Source organism: Phyllostomus discolor, chromosome 4, assembly GCF_004126475.2.
Source record: "Phyllostomus discolor isolate MPI-MPIP mPhyDis1 chromosome 4, mPhyDis1.pri.v3, whole genome shotgun sequence".
Taxonomy (NCBI): Eukaryota; Metazoa; Chordata; class Mammalia; order Chiroptera; family Phyllostomidae; genus Phyllostomus; species Phyllostomus discolor.
This window is the reverse complement of record NC_040906.2, coordinates 126305610-126331379: the sequence shown is the minus strand read 5'-3', so window position 1 is coordinate 126331379 and position 25770 is coordinate 126305610. Positions and strand designations below refer to the sequence as shown.

General features: G+C 36.3%; 1 protein-coding gene across 1 annotated transcript in view; it reads right to left on the bottom strand.

Annotated features, from left to right (window-relative positions):
- Positions 1-25770, bottom strand: part of HCRTR2 (hypocretin receptor 2) — an 84423-nt gene that overhangs the window by 21915 nt on the left and 36738 nt on the right. Inside the window, exons 2-3 of the mRNA XM_028510089.2 lie at positions 4284-4462; positions 771-1014 (exon numbers count right to left, since the gene is read on the bottom strand). Of these exons, the coding sequence (XP_028365890.1) occupies positions 771-1014; positions 4284-4462 (423 nt within the window). The remainder of the gene's footprint in view (positions 1-770; positions 1015-4283; positions 4463-25770) is intronic.

The following is a 25770-nucleotide window of genomic DNA, read 5'->3' as shown; positions in this document are numbered from 1 at the left end:
ATGTTCTGTCACTCGTTGCTGGGTTCAAGTTTGTGTCATCATTAGGCATTGATAGAAGTATGTCCACTGTCACAGACAAACCTCCAAGACTGTCTCTGAGAGTTTTGGGTCATAGGAGCATAAGACTTCCAAGCTCTTGCTTGTTTAAATTTAACTACTATGCATACCAGATGGGGAAAAATGATTCATCATCTACACCATTATTAAAGTATATAATAATTATGCCAGTGATAACTTTTAGCAATTTAATTTGTTATAAACAGAGAAAGCAAATTTGGATAATTTGACTCAGAGAAAAGCATTGGTCTGCATATTCAACTGCAGTCAAGTTTCCAGGCAGGACAGGTTTTCAAATGAAAAATTCAATTGTATTTGGAACTCATTAGGGAACTTGACATTTGAGGCAGTATAATGCTCTACCATCTCATAAAGTGCGAATCATTCCAGAATGCACACTTGGACTCATATACATGAGTCCTTTTTGTTTTAGACAATGTAAGGAAAACTAACATAATCACATGAATTATGGAATAAACTCCTCTTTTCATTTTCTATCTGAAGACTAGATAGTAATACACAGCAGGACCAAGACAGGTGGAGTTATTCTATGAAACTACTTTGGGTTTCAACTTGGTTTTCATGTTTTTATAAAACTATGCTAACAAATGCCAACAAAATATACCAGCCCAGCTTTACAATGGCTATGCAAGTACAGTTTTCAGTTTGCAGCTGTAATAGAAATGTCAGCTTGTGGGCCATGATTGACTTACCTCCCCATTGTTCATCGCACACGGTGAAGAGGATGGTTTTATTGGCTATGGAGGGGAATGTGGCACTGCACTCCATGACGATGGCCTGAGGAATCATTATAATGCAAGAGACAATCCAGATGATGACAATGCTGTTTCGGGCCCGCTTGGCTGTGCTCTTAAACATCAAAGGGTGACAAATGGCGTACCATCGATCCAAGGCGATGCAGCTCAGTGTAAGGACAGACACGGACACTGAGACGGTCTAGAAAAAAGGACACAGTGAAAGGAACACCACTATTTAGTGGGTCACTCTTAATATTGTTACCTTATTAGACAGGTAGTCACAACAAATAGATGTATTTAAATTTGCCGAAAAACAACTTGTGCAGTGTTTTCTAGTTAGAAAAAACTCTGTCAAAAGAATATTTACAATGTGTTAAGAAAAAAGATTTATTCTTAAACATATAAAAGGGACTATGAAAACATTGTAACCTTTTTTTTATGCCAAATGTTTTCATTTATAATCTGGTAGTCTTTGCATGATTACTAGTCCTAATACCTTTCCATTGATAGAAGAAATCATATCCTCAACTGAAAAAATAAAACATATATGTTTAGTCTGAACTGAAAAACTCTCACTTATAAAGAATAGTATGACATGTCTTTCTTTTAAACTATCATATGGAATTTGATTGTAATTGCATTTAATTGACATTGTAGAACCATTCTATATTTTCAAATAATAAATCTTATTTGTATATCAGTTTACTTCCAACAAGTTGTAACCAAAGAAAGTCATTAATTATGGTAAAAGAAAATTCTGTATATGGATCTTTGTACCATAGTTTGCTCATTGCAGGTAAGAGCAACTTGCTTCTAAAATTCAAATAAATTCCCCTAGTCAAGATTTCTATAATTAATAACATCATAAATGGCATTTTAACTTAGACTTAAGGAAATATCAAAGAAACATGTTTAACATACCTACCTCCACATGATCAGTTTATACAACTATATTTAAGTTATTTCCCTACACTGGATGAATTGCTGATTCTGATATCACTCTTGAAATCCCATCTTTAAAACCAAGCCTCATTCTTTTTTCTGTTATTTTTCATGACAATTTTTATTTATTTTTTCAGTACTTTTAGTATAATTATTTTGTTTAATTAATTAATTTATTATCTGTCTTCTCTATTGGGAAAATCTCTAGAGCAAAAGGAATTGCTACTGTATTTTTTCTTCCTCCACCACTATATACTCAGTATTGGGCATGGTGTTTTATGTTCTTAATAAATATTATTTTGCATTAGTAAATAGGTGTAAGCCTCAATCTAAAGTAATAATATAGATGCGGTCCAGTCGTCTTCCTCTTTTTTTTTCTTTTCTAGTTGTACTGATCCCACAGAATGTAGAAGGTCAGCAATCTCTGCTTCATACATCAGGACCTTCCTTGCTGATGCATTGACTATAGGAACAGTGAGTGAAAGGGCTCTAAGAGCAGAGCATGAGGGAGGGCTCTGGGCCAAGGATCAGGGTGACCTATTGACGAGTATCTTCACCCTCACTCTCCCACCAGCTAGCTGTGCAATGTTGGGTCGCTCACATTACCTTAGGCTTAATGTGTATGTGTTGTCATTTTTTTTTTCTTTTAAGAGAGTGAGATTGATAGGACTTTGCTTCTCTCTGGGAAAAACAGTAGCTCTGCAACCAGGGTTTTTGGACATGAATCCCATCTGTTTTGATATTGGTAAGTTACTTAACCTTTCTATGCCTCAGTTTTCTCATCTGTGAAATTGCACACTAAAGTGGGGAGAATCATTTGAGATGTGAAATGTCTAGCTTTGGGCTGGCACACTGGCATGCTGTGCTTGTTGTCACTCATTATAATTATGGCAATGATAATGATGAGTGAACCATCAGGTTTCTCTCTCTCAAACTTGGAGTTCTATCTTTTAGTTGGAACAGACCACATTTTAGTGCAGAACAGTCATAGAAATAGTCAAGTAAAGCTTAAACTATGTTAAATTCTTAGGGGTTAATTTCATTTTAAGTATAATCTTAAAGAGCTGAAATCCATCAGGGTAGGCTTAGATTGGTTGGTGACTCCTGGGAATTCCTTGGTGCCACCTCAGAGTGCATTCAAATCTCTTTCCCAAATCTCCTCCCTTCTCCTCCCAACCTCCACTACTCCCCTGCCTATATGCCAAGCACACAAGGCCCCTCAGTATCATTGCTCACTTGGGGGTAGAATTGTTACAGCCTTAGATCTGCCCTGTTGATCTTTCACAGCTGCTGTGCCACATTCTATATTTAACCAACCAAGAGTAAAATATTCAACAAGGCTTAGTGATTTGTTATTCATGAATTCTAATCAAAATAGGTGAATTAGATAGACATAGTATGGTTCAAACTATGAAGTCATTCTAGTACTTCCCCTAGCATTAGATAGTAATAATTCAAAACAGTTCACTTGAAAGACTATCATCCACTGCCAACAGTTAGCTGAGCTGAGGTGCAATGCCTTGTCTGTTACGTGGCAATGTGAGCGACTATGCTGTATGGCTGATACAGCAATAGAATCCATTAGCTGGACCCTTGGCAATCAGTGATTTAATTTTTACTGTTTGATGACTGTATTTGTTGGTGTATAATACACACTAGCAAACAATTTACATGATTTTCTTGGGGGATATAAAATTGCATCTTATCATAAATGATTACAACTGAGAGTTATATTGCTGCTTTTCGAATCTAGGAGTGCACTTGTGGACCTTCTTCCATTTAGATTTTGATATTAGCTCAAATCAACCAGGCAGTTAATCATTTGAAAAATGAATCCAGTGGGGATCGTGAATGTTGTGAATGAAGTGAAGTGAGATGATGTGAATTTCTTCTGCTGCCAGGTACACCTTTGGTTCAGCGTCATCGTGGAGGCGCTCTTCGGAGGAGAATGAGTCTGTTTTATATTTTCATATAGAAATGGCAAATGTACTTCAGAGATCCAAGACAAGTAGAAGTGGAAGTTTGTCATGTCCCAGATGTGGAGGATAGGCACTAACAGACTGGAAGGTGGAGATGTGTGACTGAGAGTGAAGGAGGCCGTCCAACCCTTCAGCAACCACCACCCACGTCTCAGTTGTTTTTTTTTCTTTTTCTGGAATTTCCTGTGCAGAGCCTTTTTTGCAGTTAAAAAAATCACTTTGAAAAAGGAGCTAACTGTGCCTGTAAGTAGGAGAAAAAAAACGACATAGAATTTTCAAAGAATTCATAATAATTATTCAGCAATCAGCCCAATATATTTTAATGGTCTTGAATTTGCAGCATTATTAAAGATACTGAATTTAATTTTAATTACTCATCAAATATTTGTTTGTGACATTTTAGCATTTGCCAAAGTGTTATTGAAATCATTCATAAATCTGAATGTTGTGTTGTATTATATTCAGAAGAAAAAGAACCTATAAATCATAGAAAATTAGTAAATGTCCAAAGAATCTTAAATGCATTAGACATTTAGTTTATAGTTACCTGTAAATAAGGAATCACTTTACAGAGGGACTGTCCAAAGAACCAGGTCTCGGTGATGTCCACAACCAGTGTGGCTGGAAGGCAGGTAATGGTCACGAGCACGTCGGCCAGAGAAAGGTTGACTATGAAGTAGTTGGTTACCGTCCTCATGTGGTGGTTCTTCCACACTGCCACACAAACTAATTTACAAAGAAAATGGAATATTAACTCTTTTGGACTAAATGTTTGTATCCTCTTGAAATTCACATTTACATCCTAACCCTCAACTAGGAAGTGGGCCTTCATCAGACCCAAACCAGCCAGCACCTTGACCTTGAATTTCTCAGTCTCCAGAACTTTGAAAAATAAAATTCTGTTGTTTGTAAGCCAACCAGGTTATGGTATTCTGTTATAGTAGCCCATACAGAATAAGACAGCAAACCAACCAACCAACCAACCAAACAAACAAACAAACAAAAACAATAGGTGCTAATGAGGAAACACTATCAAGCTAATTAATACTCCTATAAAGTCCACCCATGAATATTAAAAGGGAAAGGTATTTAAGATCATGCTGTGTTTTCACTGAATTGGTCAATCTGTATGAATGCTGAATATATGCTTAAAATCCAGTTCATTCCCTTAGTAAGACATTTCTCAATGGATAAGGCTGTTTACTTTCACTTGACTTTGAATTGTGATTCCCAGAAGACACACAACTTATGACTCTTCTTTTTGTTTCCTCAGTGTTCAACATCTGGTAGATAACCAAGAAATATTTACTGAATCGAGGTGCATTAGGAGGCAGCTGTTTTCAGTGAACTGTGTTTGCTTCCTCCATGCCATTTACCCTTATCTGATCTCAAACTCTGCATTCAAAACGTGGAAAGATGAAGAGGCTTAAAAGACAAAAGTCAATACTTATTCAGCTCCTATTATTGCCAAATACTGAGCTAGATGGCTCACATACTCTGGTCATTTAATCTGGAGAGCAATCCCAGCAGAATACACCATTACTCACATGAGGTAATGGAGACACAGGGAGTTCATGGAATTTGTCTAAGGACCCTTGGGATTAAACACCAAGTGAAGGGCTGGTCTTTCACTACATTGGTTGCCTTCCTTTGTGAAAATAAAAGACCTATCACAAAGCACATATATATTTTAGAAATGCAATCCTCCATTACATTACTCTTGATGGCCTCTAAACATCACCTTAAATCAAACATATTTTTCAATGCTTCCCCAGCTGATTCTTCCTTGCTGCCTTTCAGTATATCCTTAAGTTTAAGAGCTGTGCTATCTCACTGAGTTTCTCTTTGTAGAAGGAACACTCTGTCCTTGATTTTGTTCCCTCCCTCTGTCTGGTGTGCCTGAAGGTTACATAATCACTGGCTTCAGAATTATATGGGTACAAGCACAGCTACCACATGCATTGATCGTTTGCTTCATTGAAAGGAACTGTGAATTTGCCTGGGGTATCATTAACCTGCCAAAGCTGTCTCTCATGCACCCAAATGATGCAGTGATGAGTAACCTTATATAGTGAAGAAATAAAAGCACATTGTGTTAAATTTAAATCATTGAATGAAGATATCTTTTTGATAATTATGTTCCATTTATGAAGAGCTTCATACACTAAAAATGGTTTTATTAGCTCCTGAAATTACCCTTCAGTTACCAACAGATGCTAACTTAATAAAATACCTGAATGCCTGAGAATTTAATTTTGAGAGACTTCACACCTGTATGTAACTTCAGCACTGTGGGACCCTAAAACTCAGGTGAGCTTTATTAGGGTGAACTGTTTTTTATTATCTGAAAATGACGCTGCAGGATTATTTGTTTTTCGGAAACACCTCACACACACACACACACACACACACACACACACACACTCATGCACAAACCCACCCTAGCCAGTGACCAGCAAGCACATCATGGCTTATTACAAGAAAATTGAGAAAAGCATCATACTTCTGATACTTGGTCAATAAATAGTCTAAACGGTACAATTTTGAAACTAAAAAACAAACAAACAAAAAGAAGACTGAAAAAATAAAAGCAGTTCTAGTTTGTCTCCTGATTTTCCATGTTTGGAGATGAGAAATGGCAGTGATACAAAGACATTGTGAATGCATTTTGTTTAACCAACATAAAAGCAAGTGTTTTTTTCAAATGACACTTTCATATTACTTACTATCTGCTATGCACTGTTCTAAGTACTTTAAGTTATCAACTAGCTTACAAAGTGATATTGTTACAGAACAGGTCCAAGGGGGGCATGATATGCTACTACTGAAAGGACCCTTACTAGGTTCATTATGTCTGCCACCAGAGGAAAGACATCTCTCAATGTCAGAGATTTGTGAAAAGGAAAGGAATTATTTATTCAAGTTATACAGACTTAAGAGCAATGACTTAATGTCTTCATCAAAATCCCAAAGTCCGTTAAAACACCCACAAACATACACAGTCTTTCCTTTTCCCTCTGCCCTAATCTGGGATACTGTATCTCAGGAAAAGTAGAAGTCTGTGATTTAGGCTCCTGGCACCATCAGCTGTGTCGCCGTCAGGATCTCCAATTAATCCAAAGTCATGTGGCACCTTCTCATGGCCCATTGGTAAAAGTCCTTTCACCTTTTTTCTTGCAGGCAAAGTCTCTCCTGCTTCCTAAACCAGGTGGCCAAAGGGAGTACCCCAAAGCCATGTGGCCTTAACTCTAGACAAAGCCGCAGGGGTCCCCATACTGGCAAAACTGCATAGTTCTGTCCCGGCAAAGATGCATGGTTCTCCCTCACGTGGCTGCAGGAGTCCCCACTCCAGCCAAAGCTACATGGTTCTCTTTCACAGGGCTGCTATGTCTGGGTTTAAATCCTCGTGCCAATCTTCCTCTGCAGCCCCATTTCCCACTCTTCCCACAATCAGCTACACTTGCCAGCACTCCCATATCCTTTCAGCTTTACTGGGCTGCCATAGTAAGTCTGGGCAGGCATGGCCCCATGGTGTGGAGCCAATCATCTCCAAGCTCTCATGCAGGTGCTGTAACCAGGGGGAGTTGCTTCCCAGTTATGTCTTGGGTGGAAGTCACTTCCATCCCCCTGGCTCAAAGCATGGTCACAGCTATTTAACATATCTATGCAACCAGTTAAAGGTTATAGATATGTAAAATGACCATGCCTGAGGTTAGCTGCAAAGCTGTTGCTGTGCAAAACAGCTCTCAGTGGCCCTGCTCCATGTGTACCTTCCCCCAACTCACACCTGTGGGGGGAAGGGGTGAGGACATCTTATATATCTAATATTTCCTGGACACCTTGAGTTCTGGACCCCATTCCAAATCCCTATTTGGGCCCCCCGCTCTTGGCTGCACCCTGTTACATTAATATTGCTATTTACAGGTGGGAAACTATGTAAGAACAAATAGCTAGTTGAGAGCTAGAGCTTAGATTTATATATTATGCACCATGCTATGCCTTTATATTATGCTCTTTACTGAAGCAGGAGATGAAAAGGAAGCTGCCAGCATTGATTTGACAAGAATTTTTACAGCAGTTCATATGGAATTTTAGAGTCGAAGATCATTCAGTCTAACTTGCCATTTGATGCAAAGATCACCTCAGTACTGTTCTATCCTGCTTGAACATTTTTAACAGCAGAGAATTCATGACTTGATAGAGACCTTGACTTCATATCGCCATGCCTTTAACTACTAGCAAGTTCTTGTTTATGTGAGGCTATGTCTGCTTTCCTTTTCTTTCTGCTCATGGTTTCTTAGAATTGTTCCAGGAACTGAAGGAATAAACTGTAACAGGGTGCAGTCAAGTGCAGAGTGCAGGGGCAAATAGGGATTTGTAATGGGGTCCCAAACTCAGGGTGTCTGGGAAATATTTGAAAATGTATATACAAGATGTCCTCACCCCCACAAATCTGAGCTGGGGGATGGAACGCATGGAGCAGGGCCACTGAGAGCTGTTTTGCATAGCAACAGTTTTGCAGATAACTTCTAGAATGGTCATTTAATATATCTATAACCTTTAACTGGTTTCACAGATATGTTAAACAGCTGCGGCTATGCTTTGAGCCAGGCGGATGTGAGTAACTTCAACATGTGATATAACTGGGAGGCAACTTCCACTGGTTACAGAGCCTGTGTAAGAGCTTGGAGATGATTGGCTACACACCTGCTCGGACTATGCTGGCAGCTGTGACCAATTCAGGAGGAGTCAGAAATGGTGCAGTAGAGGAAGATTGGCGCTGGGATTTAAACCCAGGCGTGGCAGCCATGCAGCATCTCTTTGGGATCATGTGGCTTGGGCAGTGAAGAACCACTGACTTATATTTCTTTTTCTGAGATACAGTACCCCAGACTGGGCAAAGGGAGAAGGAAGGACTGTGCGTTTGTGGGTATTCTAAAGGACTTTGGAATACCAGTGAAGACATTAAGTCATTACTCTTAAGTTTATGTAACTCTTTAAATAAATAATGCCTTTCCTTTTCACCAATCTCTGGCATTGAGAGACGTCTTTCCCTGGCAGCGGGCAAGGCAAACCTAGTAGAGGGTGGGGGACCCCCTGAGCACAAGGTTGGGTCCATTTGGTAAAAGTATATCACTCACCCCCACTCCTGTCTGTTCTGTAACAAAACCTTATAATTTTTTTCTATATTATACCTATATTAATTTCCTAGAGCTGCTGTAACAGAACATAACAAATCGGGCCTTTTAAAACAACAAAATTTATTGTCTCACAGCTCTGGAAGCCAGAAGTTCAAATTCAAGGAGTCAGCAGGGCAATCCTCCCTCCCTGTAGAAAAATTCTTCTTTGACTCTTCCTGGCCTCTGGTGCATAGGTGGCAAACACAAGGCCTGTGTGCCAGATCCGGCCCTCTACCTTGTTTTATCTGGCCCAGCACCTTGTTTCTACCCAGCAGCAGCACCAAGCTCTCTCTTAACAGTTAGGGAGTAGTTACATTTATACAGCCCTAAAATTACATTTGGGCCTTTGAAGGTAACCACGAGGTTGATGTGGCCCCCAATAAAAATGAGTTTGACACCCCTGCTCTGGTGGTTTGCTGGCAATCTTTTGCATTCCTTGACATGCAAATAACTCCAACCTCTACCTTCATTATTACATGGTCTTCTTTGGTATCTCCACCCTCACATGGCTGTTTTCTTATAAGGACACCAATCCTATTGGATTTGGGGCCCACTCTGCTGTAGTATGATATCATGTTAATTAATTATATCTGCAATGACTTTATTTCCATTCAATGAAATAAAGTCATATTCTTAGGTATAGAGCATTAGCACTTCAATATCTTTTTTGAGGAGGACACGTTTAAGTCATAATTGTCTGTCCTCTGGTCCCTAGAAATTTGTGTTTGTGTTTTTTTCTATAGCAAAGTACTTTCTTTTTTTTTTTTTTAAGATTTTTTTTTTTTATTTATTTATTTTTAGGGAGGGAAGGGAGGGAAGAATAGAGAGAGAGAGAGAGAGAGAGAGAGAGAGAGAGGGAGAGAGAGAGAGAGAAACATCAATGTGCGGTTGCTGGGGGTTATGGCCTGCAACCCAGGAATGTACCCTGGCTGGGAATCGAACCTGGGACACTTTGGTTCCCAGCCCGCGCTCAATCCACTGAGCTACGCCAGCCAGGGCTGCAAAGTACTTTCATTTCATCTGAATAATCCCCAAATTCTTCTTCTCAATTTCATTTATTTTTTTCCTTTTTTTTTTTTTTGTTCAAGTACAGTTGTCTCCATTTTCCCACCACCACTTTCACCCACCACACCTTCAATCCTTCCCCTGTTTGGCCTTGTCCATGGGTCCTTTATACATGTTCCTTGATGACTCTTCCTCATCTTTCCCCTGTTACCCCCCCCCCCCCCCCCCCCCCCCCCCCCCGGTTACTGTCAGTTTGTTCTTTATTTCATTGTCTCTGGTTGTGGAGAAAAGGGAGCCCAACTATACTGTTGGTGGGAATATAGACTGGTGTAGCCACTGTGGAGAACAGTATGAAATTTCCTCAAAAAACTAAAAATGGAACTGTCTTTTGACCCAGCAGTTCCACTGCTGGGATTATACCATAAGAATCCTAAAACATCAATTCAAAAGAACCTATGCACCCTAATGTTCGTAGCAGCACAATTTACAATAGCCAAGTGCTGGAAACAGCCTAGTGCCCATCAGTCAATGCATGGATCAAAAAACTGTGGTACATTTACACAATGGAATTCCATGTAGCAGAAAGAAAGAAGGAGCTCCTACCCTTCTCGACAGCATCGGTGGAACTGTAGAACATTATGCTGAGTGAATAAGCAAGGTGGTGAAAGACAAATACCATATGGTCTCACCTATAAGTGGAACCTAATTAACAAAACAAACAAGGAAGCAAAATATAATCCCCAAATTCTTAATCCATTTCAACATCAACTTCAAATCCAAAATTTCACTTAAATATTACCTAAGTCAAGAATAGGTAAGATTTGGGGTATGGTTCCTCCCAGGGACCTGTGGTCCAGTGACAACTAGAAAATAAATTCTTTGTCTTCAAAATATAGCAGTGGGACAAGCATAGAGTACATGTTCCCACCCCAAAAGTGAGCAATTAGAAGGAAAAAGGGGGTCACTTGTCTAAAGCAAGTCTACAACTCAGTAGGGCAAGTCCCATTAGTTTTAAAGTTTAGGGATAATTTTCTGAGGCTTGGTACTCTGTTCTCCTAGCCCATCAGGGTAGAGTCCCCACTCTCTGGAGCCTGTAGGGATGTCCTTCCTTTCCTCTCCCTAGCTTCTGGTGGCTTGTCAGCAATCTTTGGTATTCCTTGGCTTACAAACTCTGTGTCTGTCTTCACATAGCCATCCTAGATTAGCAGTATAACCTACTTCAGTATGACTTCCTCTTAACTAATTATATTTGCATGACCCTATTTCCAAAGAAGGATACATTCTGAGGTCCTGGGGGTTAGAAGTTTATCTTATCTTTTTGTAGGGATACAATTCAACCCATAAGAGTAGTCATTCATATTTGATTAAAGATCACACCTATGATCATACCTCAAGGCTTTGTTTACCCAAGCTAAATATCTCCCAAACTATCCTGCTCAACTGCAGGTTTTACATCCCACATCACCCTGATACGTTTATCTTGAACTTACTCAAGATTATCAGTAATGGCTCAAAATGAGCTATCTGTAACTGCACACATGTTTCCAAGTGCTATCTAACCAGGGCAGCAAGGAGCAGGATGATTGCTTTGGTCAATATCTCTCTATGAAGATAGCCTGAGATGGTGTTAGCTTCCCTAATAGCCAGGTCATACTTTTTGAGATTATTTATGTGTACAAGTACTAAAAATTGGTTTTCTGTACAGATGTTTCTTTACTTTTGAATCGAGGAGAAAAATGAAAAAATCTATAAAGAACACTATCTGCACACTTGAAAAAAAATGAATTTGAACTTTATGTTAGATAATTATATAGTACCATTTTAAAATACTTTAAGTATGGTCTTTACCTTATGTATATTTAAATATTAAAGACTATGGCCATGCCTATTTCTCATGACATTGCTTCTTTGGGCTAAATCTCACCACACCCTTCATATACACTAGCAGGATATTCCCTCTTATACCTTGGTCTTTTTATTTTGAAAATTCCATATATTACCAGTAGATATCCCAAAATGAGCTATTGAGAACTACACACAGATCTTCAAGTACATAATTTTCTATATTTGTGTTAAACAAATATCCATTTATTCATTCATCCACTCTTTCAAAGTTTTAAAGGTACAAGGTTAACACTGCCTTCTCGTGATAGCTCATGAATCGTATGCAATGTTAAATTCACCATCTTTTCCAAAATATTCAGCTTGGACTTTATATTTCTCTGGAGTTTAATATCCTTTGTTTTTCTCCCCATTGTCTATGTTTGAAATCTCCTGCTTCTGTAATTTTCTTTCTATTCTTACTGCGAATATCCAGTCACATTTTGGTAATTGTTAGCTAGAAACTGTAATAATCTTGGAATAGTTCACCTTGCACCCTGCCTATCTGTATTCCTGTCCATTTATCCCTTGAGAGCACTCACTTCAGGTGCAGTAACTTACTCACTTCAGTAAGATCTCTCATTTTCTTCTTCATTGGGTTAAAAAAAAACATAGCCATTCTACCATTAAGTTCTCATTGAACTTGTTCCTACCTCTTGCAGTGCTGTCTATAAATCACTCAGAGCTATAGTAGAAGTTTCATGTCTCACTTGGTATAAACATATTCTATGCCAAGGACATTGCAAATGTTATTGCTTTGTTTGTATATGACCATACCCATTTCAACTCTCTTTTCAATGAATGAAACGAGGGTTGAAAACCATCCAAAATCATCAAAACCATCCTACCAAACCAAAACCATCAAACCTACCAAACCATCCAAAATCAATCAAACAAATAAAAAAGTTTGTTTCACAAAATCAATTAGTCTAACACTGTATGGCATTGTTCTTCTTAAAAACCCTATTGCATGTTGTATCTTTTCTATTCAGGAATCATAATCTAAAATTATAATGAATTATTATGGGTATCTTTTTTTTCATATTTTCCTACTGGAACAAAGGCTCATTATCATTTTGAGCTGGTACTTCTTTCTTTCACACTCTCCATTTCGATAGCTTTTCCCCCAACACAAACACAGCCTAGAGCATACTTTGCAATGAATAAATATTCATGGCATATTTTTTCATAAACTTATGGTGCATGCTGCCATTGGTATGGTACACTTATCCATGAGCTTCTTTAAAAGGAGAGAAAAGCTGCTCAGGCTGAATAAAGCCTTGATTTTCTTCATTGGTCTTTGAGTAAAGTCTGACAACTGACAGAAAACTCAGTTGCTTGTCAATTCTTCTTTGGCTTAAGTTCTTCATACACAACATTCTGATGAGCTTTGGTAGGTCCCAAGACATGAACTTGGTACTACTTCTGAAATCAGTTTTCTGAGTGGTCATGATCCACTGATATTAAAGTCCCTTTGTAGTGAGTTTGCACTTAAAAGTCTGCCCTCATTAACCAGGAACAAGGGAGGAGTAGTTGAGAGCATAAGGGTAAAAGGACAAAATGAAGGTGACAATGAAGTCCAGTGAAACTCCAGCTCTTACACAACTTTAATGAAACAGAGATTTTTGAGATGCAGAGGTGCCAAGAAGGTAAAAATCTATTTATCCTTTCTCTCTCATCCTCATTTGGTTTACCTTCTCTCCTTCTGTAAGAATCTGAAGATCTACATCTCCTGTCTTTTCTCTGCAGGAAATGACAGGTGGAAAAGTGGCTTAGGATGTATGGGAATGTCTGCAGCTTGTGATGTGTTTAGAAATAACCTTAGCTATTTTCTTGTTATTCTATGGGCAAAAGGTTTAACTGACTTTCAAAGGGGAAAAGGAAATATTAGTTTAAAAATATCTCTGTCATTTTACTCTGCACTTAAACTCTTTTTTTACTTTAATATCTGTCAGACCCACATAAGAAAGAAGTTACTTTCAATTGCAAATTGATACTAGTACTTGGAAAGCTTTAATCTAACACTATATAAGGCAACATACTTTTAATCTGTTGGTGGTATGACTTAGTTAAAAACATGTAAACTGAACAGGTGAGATTACATCTCCTACCAACCGTATACTTATATCTTGAAATGTCAAGTAATAATTGATTATATCAAGAGGTAATTATGCATGGTATACTGTATGTTACTGAGCATCTTGAAAAGGTATATTAAATATGTCAATTTTATTTTAAGGATTTTCAAATTTATTTAATTTCTGTGACATTAAAAAAAGGTATAGATGTTATACAAAGTGAAATAAGTCAGGCACAAAAGGATGATGATGGTATGATTCTACTTATGTTAAGTACTCAGTCAAATAAATTCATTAAGATACAAAGTAGAACGGTGGTTGCCAGGGCTGAGAGGAGAGGAGAATAGGGGGTTATTTTTTAAGGAAATCAGAGTTTCTGTTTTACAAGATGAAAAATGTTCTGGAGGTGTATAGCGTTGATGGTTGTCCAACAATGTGAATGCACCTAATGCCACTGAACCATACACTCAAAACTTGCTAAAATGATACATTTTAAGTTACATATATTTTATTACAATTAAAAATCAATTTCAATGCAGAAGGAGGCTATATAATGGAGAATAATGTTTTGAAACATGATAATGTCCCTCAATGATTTTCAACACAGAACGTTAATGCCTGGTAGGAACCTTAATTCCTTATTTTATGAAGTTTTACGATTTACAAACCACTAAAATAGTCAAAGAAAACACAATTATTAAATAATACTATATTCCAAAATATTAATGGCGGTGTTATAGAAAATCATGTATAAAAATCATATATACATGATTTTTATATTCAATTTTAATTATTTATTTATGAAATCAGAATACTTATTTTGGTTATGATACATTTAAGATATGCTAGTAAAGTACTGTACACTTTTTAAAAATTTAGTTTGCAAATATATGCATATGGATTTGTAAGAAAATTCTTTGATTGTTATTTGTTATATTACATTCATACAAAATGATAAATAAACATGTCAGGAAACGTCTTTAGAAAAATACTGTAGTTCCACCCTTTGCCACAAAGTGTCAGTGGAGGCCTTTAAAACTGTTTGCCCTGCCCAGTCAGGGATGAGTTCTAAATATCAAAGTAATTTAATATTCTTTATAATGTATAAATGAATATATTTTTCAAGTGTGATTTTTCTAGACCAAATACAATTTTTAAAAATGATAAAATGGTAACTATTGTCTCAATTAAATACCAATGAATGAGTTAAGGTGAACTAAAATAATTGTTTTAAATGTAAAATAACAAATAGAACAATTGAATACATGTTGGAAAAGAACCTGTACTTAACTCCCGTAAGAAAGCACGTACAGGTGAAGTCATCCAGAATCATTCCTGAATACAGACTGAAGAAGCGGGGAAGTTGACTAGTGGTCCTAAAAAGGCATTACAATCTTTGCATGAAATCCTAAGGTTTTTTCCCTCTTTTTCTCACCTTCTTTGCACCCCACCATTCTGGCATTGGCTCTCCTTCCTATTTTTAGTATTGCAGCCTTCTCTTCCTGGGCCAACATGCCAATATGCCAAGCTCAGTCTCCCATTCTCCACCTCCACACCTTGGCAGGATGTCTATACATCCCTCTGTCTGCACTCAGAAGAACAGCAGGCAAATATGCCACTACTTTTTTTTACAAGTTTGACAGGACACTGCCAAGAACCACATCTGTAGTGTGAAATGTGTCACCCAAAAGGTTATCAAATGTTAACAGAAAGAGAACTTTTTAGAAAGTTACTATATATGTACACACAACAACATGTCTAAAGTGCATTTCAGTTTTTGTTTCCTCAAGAAAACATAAAAGTCTACAATTTGACAAACATGTTTTCATCGGCACCTGCTCATTACATTAACACGGGCAGGAATTCTCCTAGAGACTAGGAGATGGCACTGTGGTATTTATCAGTGGGGCGATGTGGGAAATAATTGAGACTCCACAATTAACAATTCATCTGGAAAGGGATTTACAAAAACATTGTCTTCATACACAGATGAGCTGGGAGAAATATACATGGAAGAATGAAATTCAAAGAAGATAATTATAAAAATCAAGTCCAAAAAAATTCTTCAGAGAGGAACAACATAGTGAGGGGAGTGGGAGACTGGGGGTGACTTTTTGCCTGTCTGTGTGGTGTGGTTCCTCAGACAGAGGGGCTCCCTCCTGGGCACCAAGGCTTTTCTGCATGGAAGGAGCTGTCAAAGACCACAACAGCTCTGTTACTAATAGGCATTCCTAGTCACAGTTGGTCTGTGGGAAGTTTAGGGGAGTGGAAGGCTCCATGGTCTTAGAATCTGCAGTTCCATTGATGGCTACACCTAGTAGCTAAACTTTCACTTCTGTAGACTTTGTAGAGGAATACAACTTCCTGGCTACCCATGCCTTTTTACTCTTTATAGATTAAGTCACTAAAGGTGCTTGTTCACAGTGCAGCCTCTCAGAATTGCATCTGGACCTCTGTGCTGTACTCAGAGCTGTATAGATACATGATCAGTCCTCATCCCTGGCCCCTTTGCACTAATCAATGCTCATAATCAGCCTATGCTTCCCATGACATCTGACTTCTGTTTGTCTTCCTGCCTGAGATCTAGATACAGTTCTATAATTTTCATTGCTGGATAGTATTTCAATGTGTGATTATATTACCATTTATCTACTCCACCATTGATGGGCATTTCAGCTGGCTCTAATTCAGGACTATCATAAGCAAGGCCATAATTAACATGCTTTTGACAGCCATACACATGGGTTTCTGTTGATTATATATATAAGAGTGAAACCGCTTTCATAGAGTGTGTGTGTGACCACAATTACTACACAATTGCCAACCAGCTCCAAACTGCCGTTGCAGTCTTAGTTTCTACTCTCACAAGTGAAGGTATGTATCTCACTCACTACATTTTTGCCAACACTAGGTACTGTCCAACTTTTTTATGTTAGATTCAAGTTTAACATTTTTATGTTTATTGGCTATTTGGAAATAAAAGAGAGCATTATTCTCCAGGGCATTTGTTATTTTAAATAATCTTATTAAAATTTTTATGAGCATGTTGATGGCTACTGTAGATATAACTGCCTTTAAAATTAACATGACAGTTCCCTGATTTAAATCTGTACTTGTTTTAAAACTTGGTAGCCTTCAAATTGTTCCAGCCATTTTCCTCCCTTCTTCCTACCATAGTTTGTCAATTTTTATTTTTTATCATCTAATATATTTTATTTTTCCTAAGCTTGTGTCATTTTTAAAGAACCTATATTTTATCATTTTTATTTTCTAAATTCAGGGCCTCTATTCTGAACATAGTTGATGTACAATAAATGTTTGCTAAGTGATTGCTTGATTGCATAAAATTTGCATGGTTCAGATTTTGTTTTTTACATTGCAGAATTTATCATGACTATCTAATCTTGAAAAAGAAAGAATTCAATAGATGTAAATTGTAGAACCTACTTCCACTGTGGCATTTTGTCAGTCTGTTGACATACATCCCTGATATAGGTAGTGTCTAAGAGTGTCTTGAATAAAGACTGGAAAAAATGGGATGATCTTTCAGAAAACAGAATGGACCACATTAAACGTGTTTGCACCTATGCTAAGGACTGAAGGGAAACCTTTCTGCTGGGGCATAGGTACATTATAATTAGGAAAACTTCAATCTCTGCTACTAACCATTTTGATTTCTATTTTATAGTAATTTATGTTTAATGGACATAAGTGAATCTGCTATTTGCTTAACTTTATTAAATAATTTTAAATCATATTTCACTTCCTAGCTCTGAATACAGTTGCAGTAACTGAGTAAGTACAAGGGAAAATTATTTGTATCTTCCCCAAATATTATTAATTTCAGGCTGCCCAGGATTATGACATTTAAATGGTGTTTGATAATGTTGTATAATAATCCTTTTTTTTAAACTAGCTAATTAATTTTTTAAAATGAACTTTTGTCTTCCATGTGGCTATATCTCACTATTCTTAGGACATAAAACACTCAGTTCTTCAAATCACTGCTAAAAGTCTGGAGTGGTAGAAAAATATTGTTTTCTGAAAGGAAAAAAGAAAGTCTGGCTTTTAAATGATCATACCACTTGCATTATAAATAGTCTCTTTAGACAAAAGGTAAAGATAATATATTTTGGAGTTTATTTATTTTTTAAGATTTTACTTATTTATTTTTAGCGAGAGGAGAAGGGAAGGAGAAAGAGAAGGAGAAACATCAATATGTAGTTGCCTCTTATGTGTTCCCTACTGGAGACCTGGCCTGCAACCCAAGCATGTGCCCTTGCATGTGCCCTTGGCTGGGAATCGAACCAGCAACCCTTTGTTTGTAGGCCTGTGCTCAATCCACTGAACTACACCAGCCAGGGATATTTTGGAGTTTAAAAACCTAATTAAAATTCTAGCTTCAATATCCTTTAGCATCAGGAAAGTTACTTAATCTCCCTGTGCTTCAGTTTTGACATATATCAGATTAAGATACCTGAACCTGTGTCTACAGATTGTTTTAATGAATATACAAGTATTTGATACAGCACTTGCAACATGAATCCACTAAAAATTATATTTTCAACAGAGTGAAACTTAATAAAATTCTCCATAAGTTATCTTTGCCATCCAAAAACAAAGACAACTAGCACCAGCTATTTTTAAAATTTCACTGAAGATTCTGATCTCTGTTTGATAACTAAAATTTGATTTGCAATCAGTAATCAATAAACATTTCATAGTTTTAAGGCTCACACTGTGTAAGGGAAGGTAACATCCTTTTAGACAGCAAGTCAGAGAAAATGAGATCTTTAAATTTCAACTGTATGTAAGGAGAGAAGACAAAATGAATGTCTACCTGGCTCTTCTAGACAACAAGAACAATGGCATAAATGGCCACAGCTGCTCTAAATTCACATCCCATGGATTCAGTGAGAACTCCCAAGGAAATAGGAATTGCACGGTGCATTTTAATAAGTGAATATGTAAAGATTGTATTAATTAATTGTCCATTTGACTAAGTAATATTCATACCCCAGTGAATGGGTATGAAAGTGAATTACATGCAAATGAATGTAAATAGTTGCACATTGACAAAGAGGGGATGCTTTCTGAAGCAACTATTAGTATTGTTAAGCTTTTAATTATATGCTGAGGCCAAATGTTTCTGTTAGAATAGATCTCAGAAATAAAGAAAGAAAATAATTTGATATACAAAATTGTGTTTAGGAAAATGGGGCAGGACACATCTGTTCCATGGAAGATGTTGGACAATTAACAGCAATGGAGAAATTAATCATAGGAGGAGGAGCCGGGAGGAGGTGAGAAGATTGTGGGTTTTAATTGGGACATTTAAAATATGATGTGCTTAAGTAACATACATCAGGGAATGTGCTGTGCTGTAGTGAAATTTAGAGCAATGACAACAAAATGTATGACAGGGCATTTATTAAAAGGAGGGCTTGTCAAATAGCCCATTTTAGCTTTTCTTTACTTTGTCATTTCACCCCTGCCTTGATGATCTATTCCCTTTAATGGCTATTTGCCATTAAAAGCAATGGTTCATTGCTTTTTATTCTTTTCCTTTCATAGTTCTTGGTTAAATAATACTTTATAATAACTGAATCTGCCATATTAGAGTCATATATTTCTAATTTGAAAAGACAGAAAGTAGACAAGTTTCTTAGTTTTAAAAACAACTGCTTTTACAAATCTGCTTTCTTTCCTTTAAACACTCCAAGAATCATAGCTTAAATTAGAAATCAACAACCCTGACACTTTCAGTTGTAAAGTAGGTGTTTCTTTTAATTCTGTTCTCCATTAATGCAAACAAGAAAAGATCCCCTGTATAATATTATAAAGATATTTTATTCTTGCTTCTCTTCTTAAAAAAGAATATTTGCCCCACACAGGTCTAATTTTGTTCCATTAACTTTATAAAATAATAAACATGGATATTGAAATTTTTGCTGGTCAAAGATTAAAAGTACCCTTAATAGAATATCCAAGTCTATGTTTATTATTTAAAAAATAAGAAATTATTATCTATAAATTTTATGCACTTTTGCTTAGTTATCAAAATATGTGTAGATGACTAGTATAAATAAGATATTGATTGGACCATTTTTTTTTTCAGAGTAAAAAGTGTGCCTTTTTCTTGGTGCTTACTCACACCTTACCTTATAAAGTATGACACCTTAGTCTGGAAGACGCCTGGGAAAGAGCCTAGAGGCATAGATGTTATGGGAAGTAGCAATTACCTGGGCTAATCATGGCATATATTAAATTACCTAATCTTTCTCACTGAGCCGCAACCCTCAGTAAAAGACTTTGTACAGAGGTGAAGTAAGTTCTCTATCATTCCAGACATATATGCTAAAACTGGGGTAAGGAGTGAGTGGCTGGTTCTGATGTCAGGAAAGTACAGGGACAAACATGTGGAATGGGCCTTGGTCTCTCTGCCTAGAAATAAACTAGAAGAGAAATCTTTGAAATTGTTTACTTGGGTAGTGACATTAAGATTACTGACCCACAGTTGAATTTTTTAGCTGAATTCTCATTCATCAATTCATTCTTTCAACACATATTTATTCAAGATAATATTTCAGTTTTCAATAAGAACTTACACATATTTTAACATATGATTGTTCATTTTGTGCAATACACAAAACTATGTACTGTGGTTTGGATTTTTAAAAATCTGTTTTCATGAATGGATTCATACATCCATTAATGTTAAGTGGAAATTTATATACTAATATATGCTATTATGCTGTGCATCCCTACACTAAGTGATGGTGAAATATATTCTGATACCATCTCTTCAATACTCCCCCCTCCATATCTGTGGACATAAATTCAGGAAAAGTAATGTCATTTCTGTAACTCATCTTTCAATGAATTCATATTATACATTTTAAAATTTGCTTTCATTTATTAAATCAATTTAATTTATATCCATGTATAAACTCTTTTTTAATTCATATTACATAGTTTGAAGAAATTCTCAGAGTTTTGGGATTGGGAATTACTGCTATTGGTCTATGAACTATATTTTAAATACTGTGGCTCTAAGGACCCTATCATCTCAAGGTCTTTCTTGTTACTTTGTTATTATTAGTATTACTAGAAATATTAGTGCAAATAGCACCCATGAAAACAAAGTATTTATTAAGTTTATAGTCAGTGGTCAAATAGTAGTAGTTTTATTATATTTAGATCTATAATAAAGTGTTATGACTTTAAAGAAAAAAGATAGACATTGAATTGTTCAATCTAAAAAGGTTTAGGAATGAATACAAATGAACCTGTGTTAGAAAGGTGCTTCGACTTGATCCAGCAAGTTGAAGGAGACCTCAACAGATAAATGGAATGCAGATGAGACCTCAGGGCTGTTTGCTGCACAAGACAGGAGCATGTTACTGGAAAACATTTGGTTCACGTACAATGTCTACCAGGATTAGAACTAGTGGAGTACTGAAGAAATCACTGTGGTCCCAAGGAGAGAAAATGAGCATAATGAATATTACAGCCCTGACTTTTCAACAGTCACAGACGGTAAGATGCAGAAAGTCCTAACATTTCAATCTACATTCCAACCTGAAGATGCTGTGAAACAGCATCACAAACCACATTTATGTGCTCAGGGTGGCCAAACCCTACAATACCATGTATTGAACTTTTGCATTTTGATTTTTGTTTGTTAAACTTTCTTCTTTCCAAATTAGAACTAAAAATCCATTGTTCTCCAGGTTTTAAGATCCTTCTTTGAGCTTTTACATACACATTTCGAACCTTTTTTCTTTCCCCATTCTCCTTGACTTATTTTCCCTGGTCTTCTCATTATTCATTTTATAAGTCCACATATTCCTTCTGCTGTGGTTCTGTTATTCATCACTGTCCTGGTAATTCTCTTACTACTTCAACCATGACTTGTACGTTTGTTCTGCGTCTTAGCTGACTCCCCACCTCCTGTCTGTTTTCACCATAGTGCCTTAAGCCTGAACAAACTAACCTACTGAATCATCTTTCATACTCTAACCAGTGTGTAAATAACCTTCTGTCTTCTGTCAAGTTGCTGTGTATTGAATAAGTAATAATTGTTATGATCATATATCTTCTCTGAACTATCTGTTCAGGATTTTGATATCTTCATTATTTATATTTATCTGTACTTCTAAATCACAATTTCACTTTTAGTTTAATTCCATTTGTCTTTCCTTGTTCTCCTTTCTCCTTTCTCAACTTCCTGATCAATAGAAATTGACTCATCATTTTTAATCCCCCCCAACATTTTCCTTATCAAGTGTAACCAAGAGCATCTGTTTTGAATCAAATACTATACAACATGGAGAAACCAGAGATGATGAAGAACCAGTCCCAAGAATAGTATAGTTTTCATGGGAATAGAAAACTACTGTAGAAACACACAAGGACAGTCAATAGTCAAATATTAGTTTTGTGTGATTGGCTAGGTATATTTTAAAAGAGAGCTCTTTATGCAGTACCAAATCCCCCACTCAAACACATATCTTAAAACATTAATGCTTTTTGGATTACAGAACAATAGGATGGGATTTTATGTGGTATGCACACACATGCATGCACAAACATACACACACACATTCAAGAAATGGGGGAGAGAAACTGGAGTTGGGCAGAACCGCACTCCAATTCAGGTTCCAATATATAATAGCTCTATGACTTTGGTAAACCTGTTTTAATAGCCTAATAACAATGCAGAAATTAATTTCTACACCAGATAATCCATGTAAAAATTAACTACAGTAATGTATATTGATATCTACATGACTGTATCCCCAGTAAACAATCAATAAACATTTGCCAACTGAGTGGTCATCAAGGACATTACTAGTGTATAACCTTGGCTAGTCACTTAACCTCTCTTAAGCCTTATCTCTAACACCTCGATATAAATAGTGCTGACTTCATAGAATGTTGTTAGGGGTAAGTGATGAAATCCAAGTAACAGAACAACGCCTGGCATCTAATGAAATACTCAGTAAATATCAATTATAATTATTAGGTTATGCTAATTTTGTCTTGTTTTTTAGCACCCATATTTTAAAATTTAAACTCTATCACTTTTGTAAAATAGATGCCTTACATTTGAAATAGAATGTTACATTTTTAATGAAAAAAAGATCTTCAGTAATCCCCACATCCTGTTTTCTTGAGTTCTTTTATACTGTAAAAAATCTGCTGGGATTTGATATCACACCACAACTTGTACAGTTCAGACACTGAACAGATTCCAGTGAATTTAGGTATCCTTATATTTTCTTTATGCCATAAGGATATTTTTTTCTCTCAGAGTTCATCCTCAACAAATAAAAATTATTTTAGGGCAATTTAATTCATCTTACATTGTAATATAGGTTTAATGAAGACCATGAAGCCACAGAAGGAAAAAGAAAAAGAAAGAAGAGAGTAAGAAAGGAGAAAATCAGGAATAATGGAGAAGGCATGAGGATCAGCACCCTCTAAGGATATATGCATTGGTGACACTTGATATCTATTGCTCTTATAAAGCTCCCAAGGATTCCATAACCCAGTGTCCCTGAACTTAAAACCATCTTGTTCGCCCTCCCATTACACAGTAAGGCTCCACTAGGGAAGAAGCACAAACCAGCCCAGGCTGTCTTTCTTTCATTGTTGTGGTGGGGACCAAATGAACATACTTTTGTCAATGATAATCATATGACTTAGGATTTACCAAACATTTCAAGTATATAGACCCTCATATAAGGCAAAAAACATCAAGGGCATTGAATAGAAGCTACACATAACAGAAGTTATACTTAACAGAATTATACTTTCAGTTTCTGTTGATTAAAAATTATTGCAATTTGACTATAGTGTAATGTTTAAATGTATGTACAGTTATTACAACATCATTCTTTGTACATTTGAAAAATGTAAATATATGTATATAGGATTATAATACACTGTGTTGGCATTTCCAGGTACTGGAACACTGGCGAATAAATAAATGGGAGTGACTGAGTTGTGCTCACATTTTTATCCTCTGTGTCTTGTACAGGTTCTGAAACATATCATCTTAGAACCTTTCAAGAAGCATTTACTGAGTTATTTCTTTTGGCTACAGTGCCCATGCTTATAACAACTCAGGCCTTTGGCTCACCATTTGGGACTAGAACACTACTCTGCTGCTTGGGACTATGGTGAATAATTCAACTCATAGAGAATTGGGAGTGAGAATGAGAACATGAGTATTTTTTTACAAAAAAAGATGTAGTCTAAAATATCTCTATAAAAACTATAGAGATATATGACCATATGCACCATTTTGTAAGTCATGTTTCTATTTGCATATTTCTATAATAAAGTTGTAGAAAACTTATGTGAATGCAGACTAATAGTGTATACTATAATTTTCACATTCTAATTCTAACTTTTTTATTCATCAATATTAATATTTAGAAACCAAAATTATTTAAGAAAACAGAATATTTTTAAAAAATTCTAAATTGAGACTAAAGAATACAAGATAATTCTAAATCTGAAAAAATCTCTTATCATTTAAATAACTGATAAGAAACTTGAAACACTATAGTATAGAAAGTACTAAAGTGATAAAAGATCATTAGTAACAAACCTAGAGTTAGGTATAAAAACCAGTATAACATAAGTAACAAAAGTAATGATAAATGCATAGAAAAAGAGCCATCCTGACCCCAGTCTACTATCAATGATTTTGCCAGGATAGTTTGTTTCGTAAAGTTAATTAGGATAAAAGAACACTGAACAGAAGTTATTTGTCCCATTTACTGGTGTAAAAATCCCTTCAGGAAGTTTCATAGGTGATGCTGTATTTTTAGTCCATGCTTACAGGATGCTCATAATTCAGAGAAGGCATAAAGGGGGGTTGAATAAGCGCCTGTTCTCCAAGGTAACCAGATGGACTGTTGTCACTAATGAACCAAATCTACTCACTGCATGACATTACTTAGATATAGTTCAAATGATTCCAGGCACTAATGGAGAGTTTAATAAAATGTCAAATATGGTGTCAATAATTTAGGTAAATTAACTAGTAGTTCAAAAAATGATAAACTGGAAAAATGTATTAGAAAAAAAATTTTATATACTCTGCCTCAGTAAAAATCCCCTAAAATAACAATAGAGATATATTGATAAATTAAGTAGATTCTATTATTTTTTTTAACAGCATCTTGTGTGAACTCAAATTATTACAATATTTCACAAAGTCTTTAGCAACTGGTTCCTTTTTTCAGTTGTAGTAAGAAGCACATAACACAGAATCTATCATCTTAAAAAATGTTTAATGTAGAGTTGAGTTGGAAACGTTGGACAGGTGCTTTAACTCAGTCCTTTCTCAGGGTGAAGCTGGACTGGGGGTTGTCACGTGCTCATCCCACACTGAGCTGGGGGAGGGACCACCTGATAGTCTAAACACTGACATTGTTCTCAGGGGTCCCACTTGGTTCTCTTTCCTATCAGTGCTTTGATTCAGGCAAATCAGAAACAATTCCTGTGGGCAGTCCCTGAAATCTGCTTGCCTCAGCCTTCTTTTTTCCCAGAGAAACGTTAGGATCAGGGAATTTCCCTCCAATTGCTCTGCTGTGAGTCAAGAAGATGAACTGTGGTGAGGGAGCACCACAGATTTTCCTACCAGTTTTGATATGGCTCATTTCATGTTTGCCTGAGATGTAGGAGCTTATTAATTGTTTTCTGAACTTCTCACAAAAGGAATTGGTCCATGTATTGTCATTGAGTTGACATCTCTTTTGGGTGAAGAGGATTGAGGCTTCCTTATTCTGCCTTTCAGCTGATATCATCATCTAGTTGCTGGTTCAATTTTAATTCTCCTCAAATTTTTAATAGGTTGCAAGACCCACTGAAA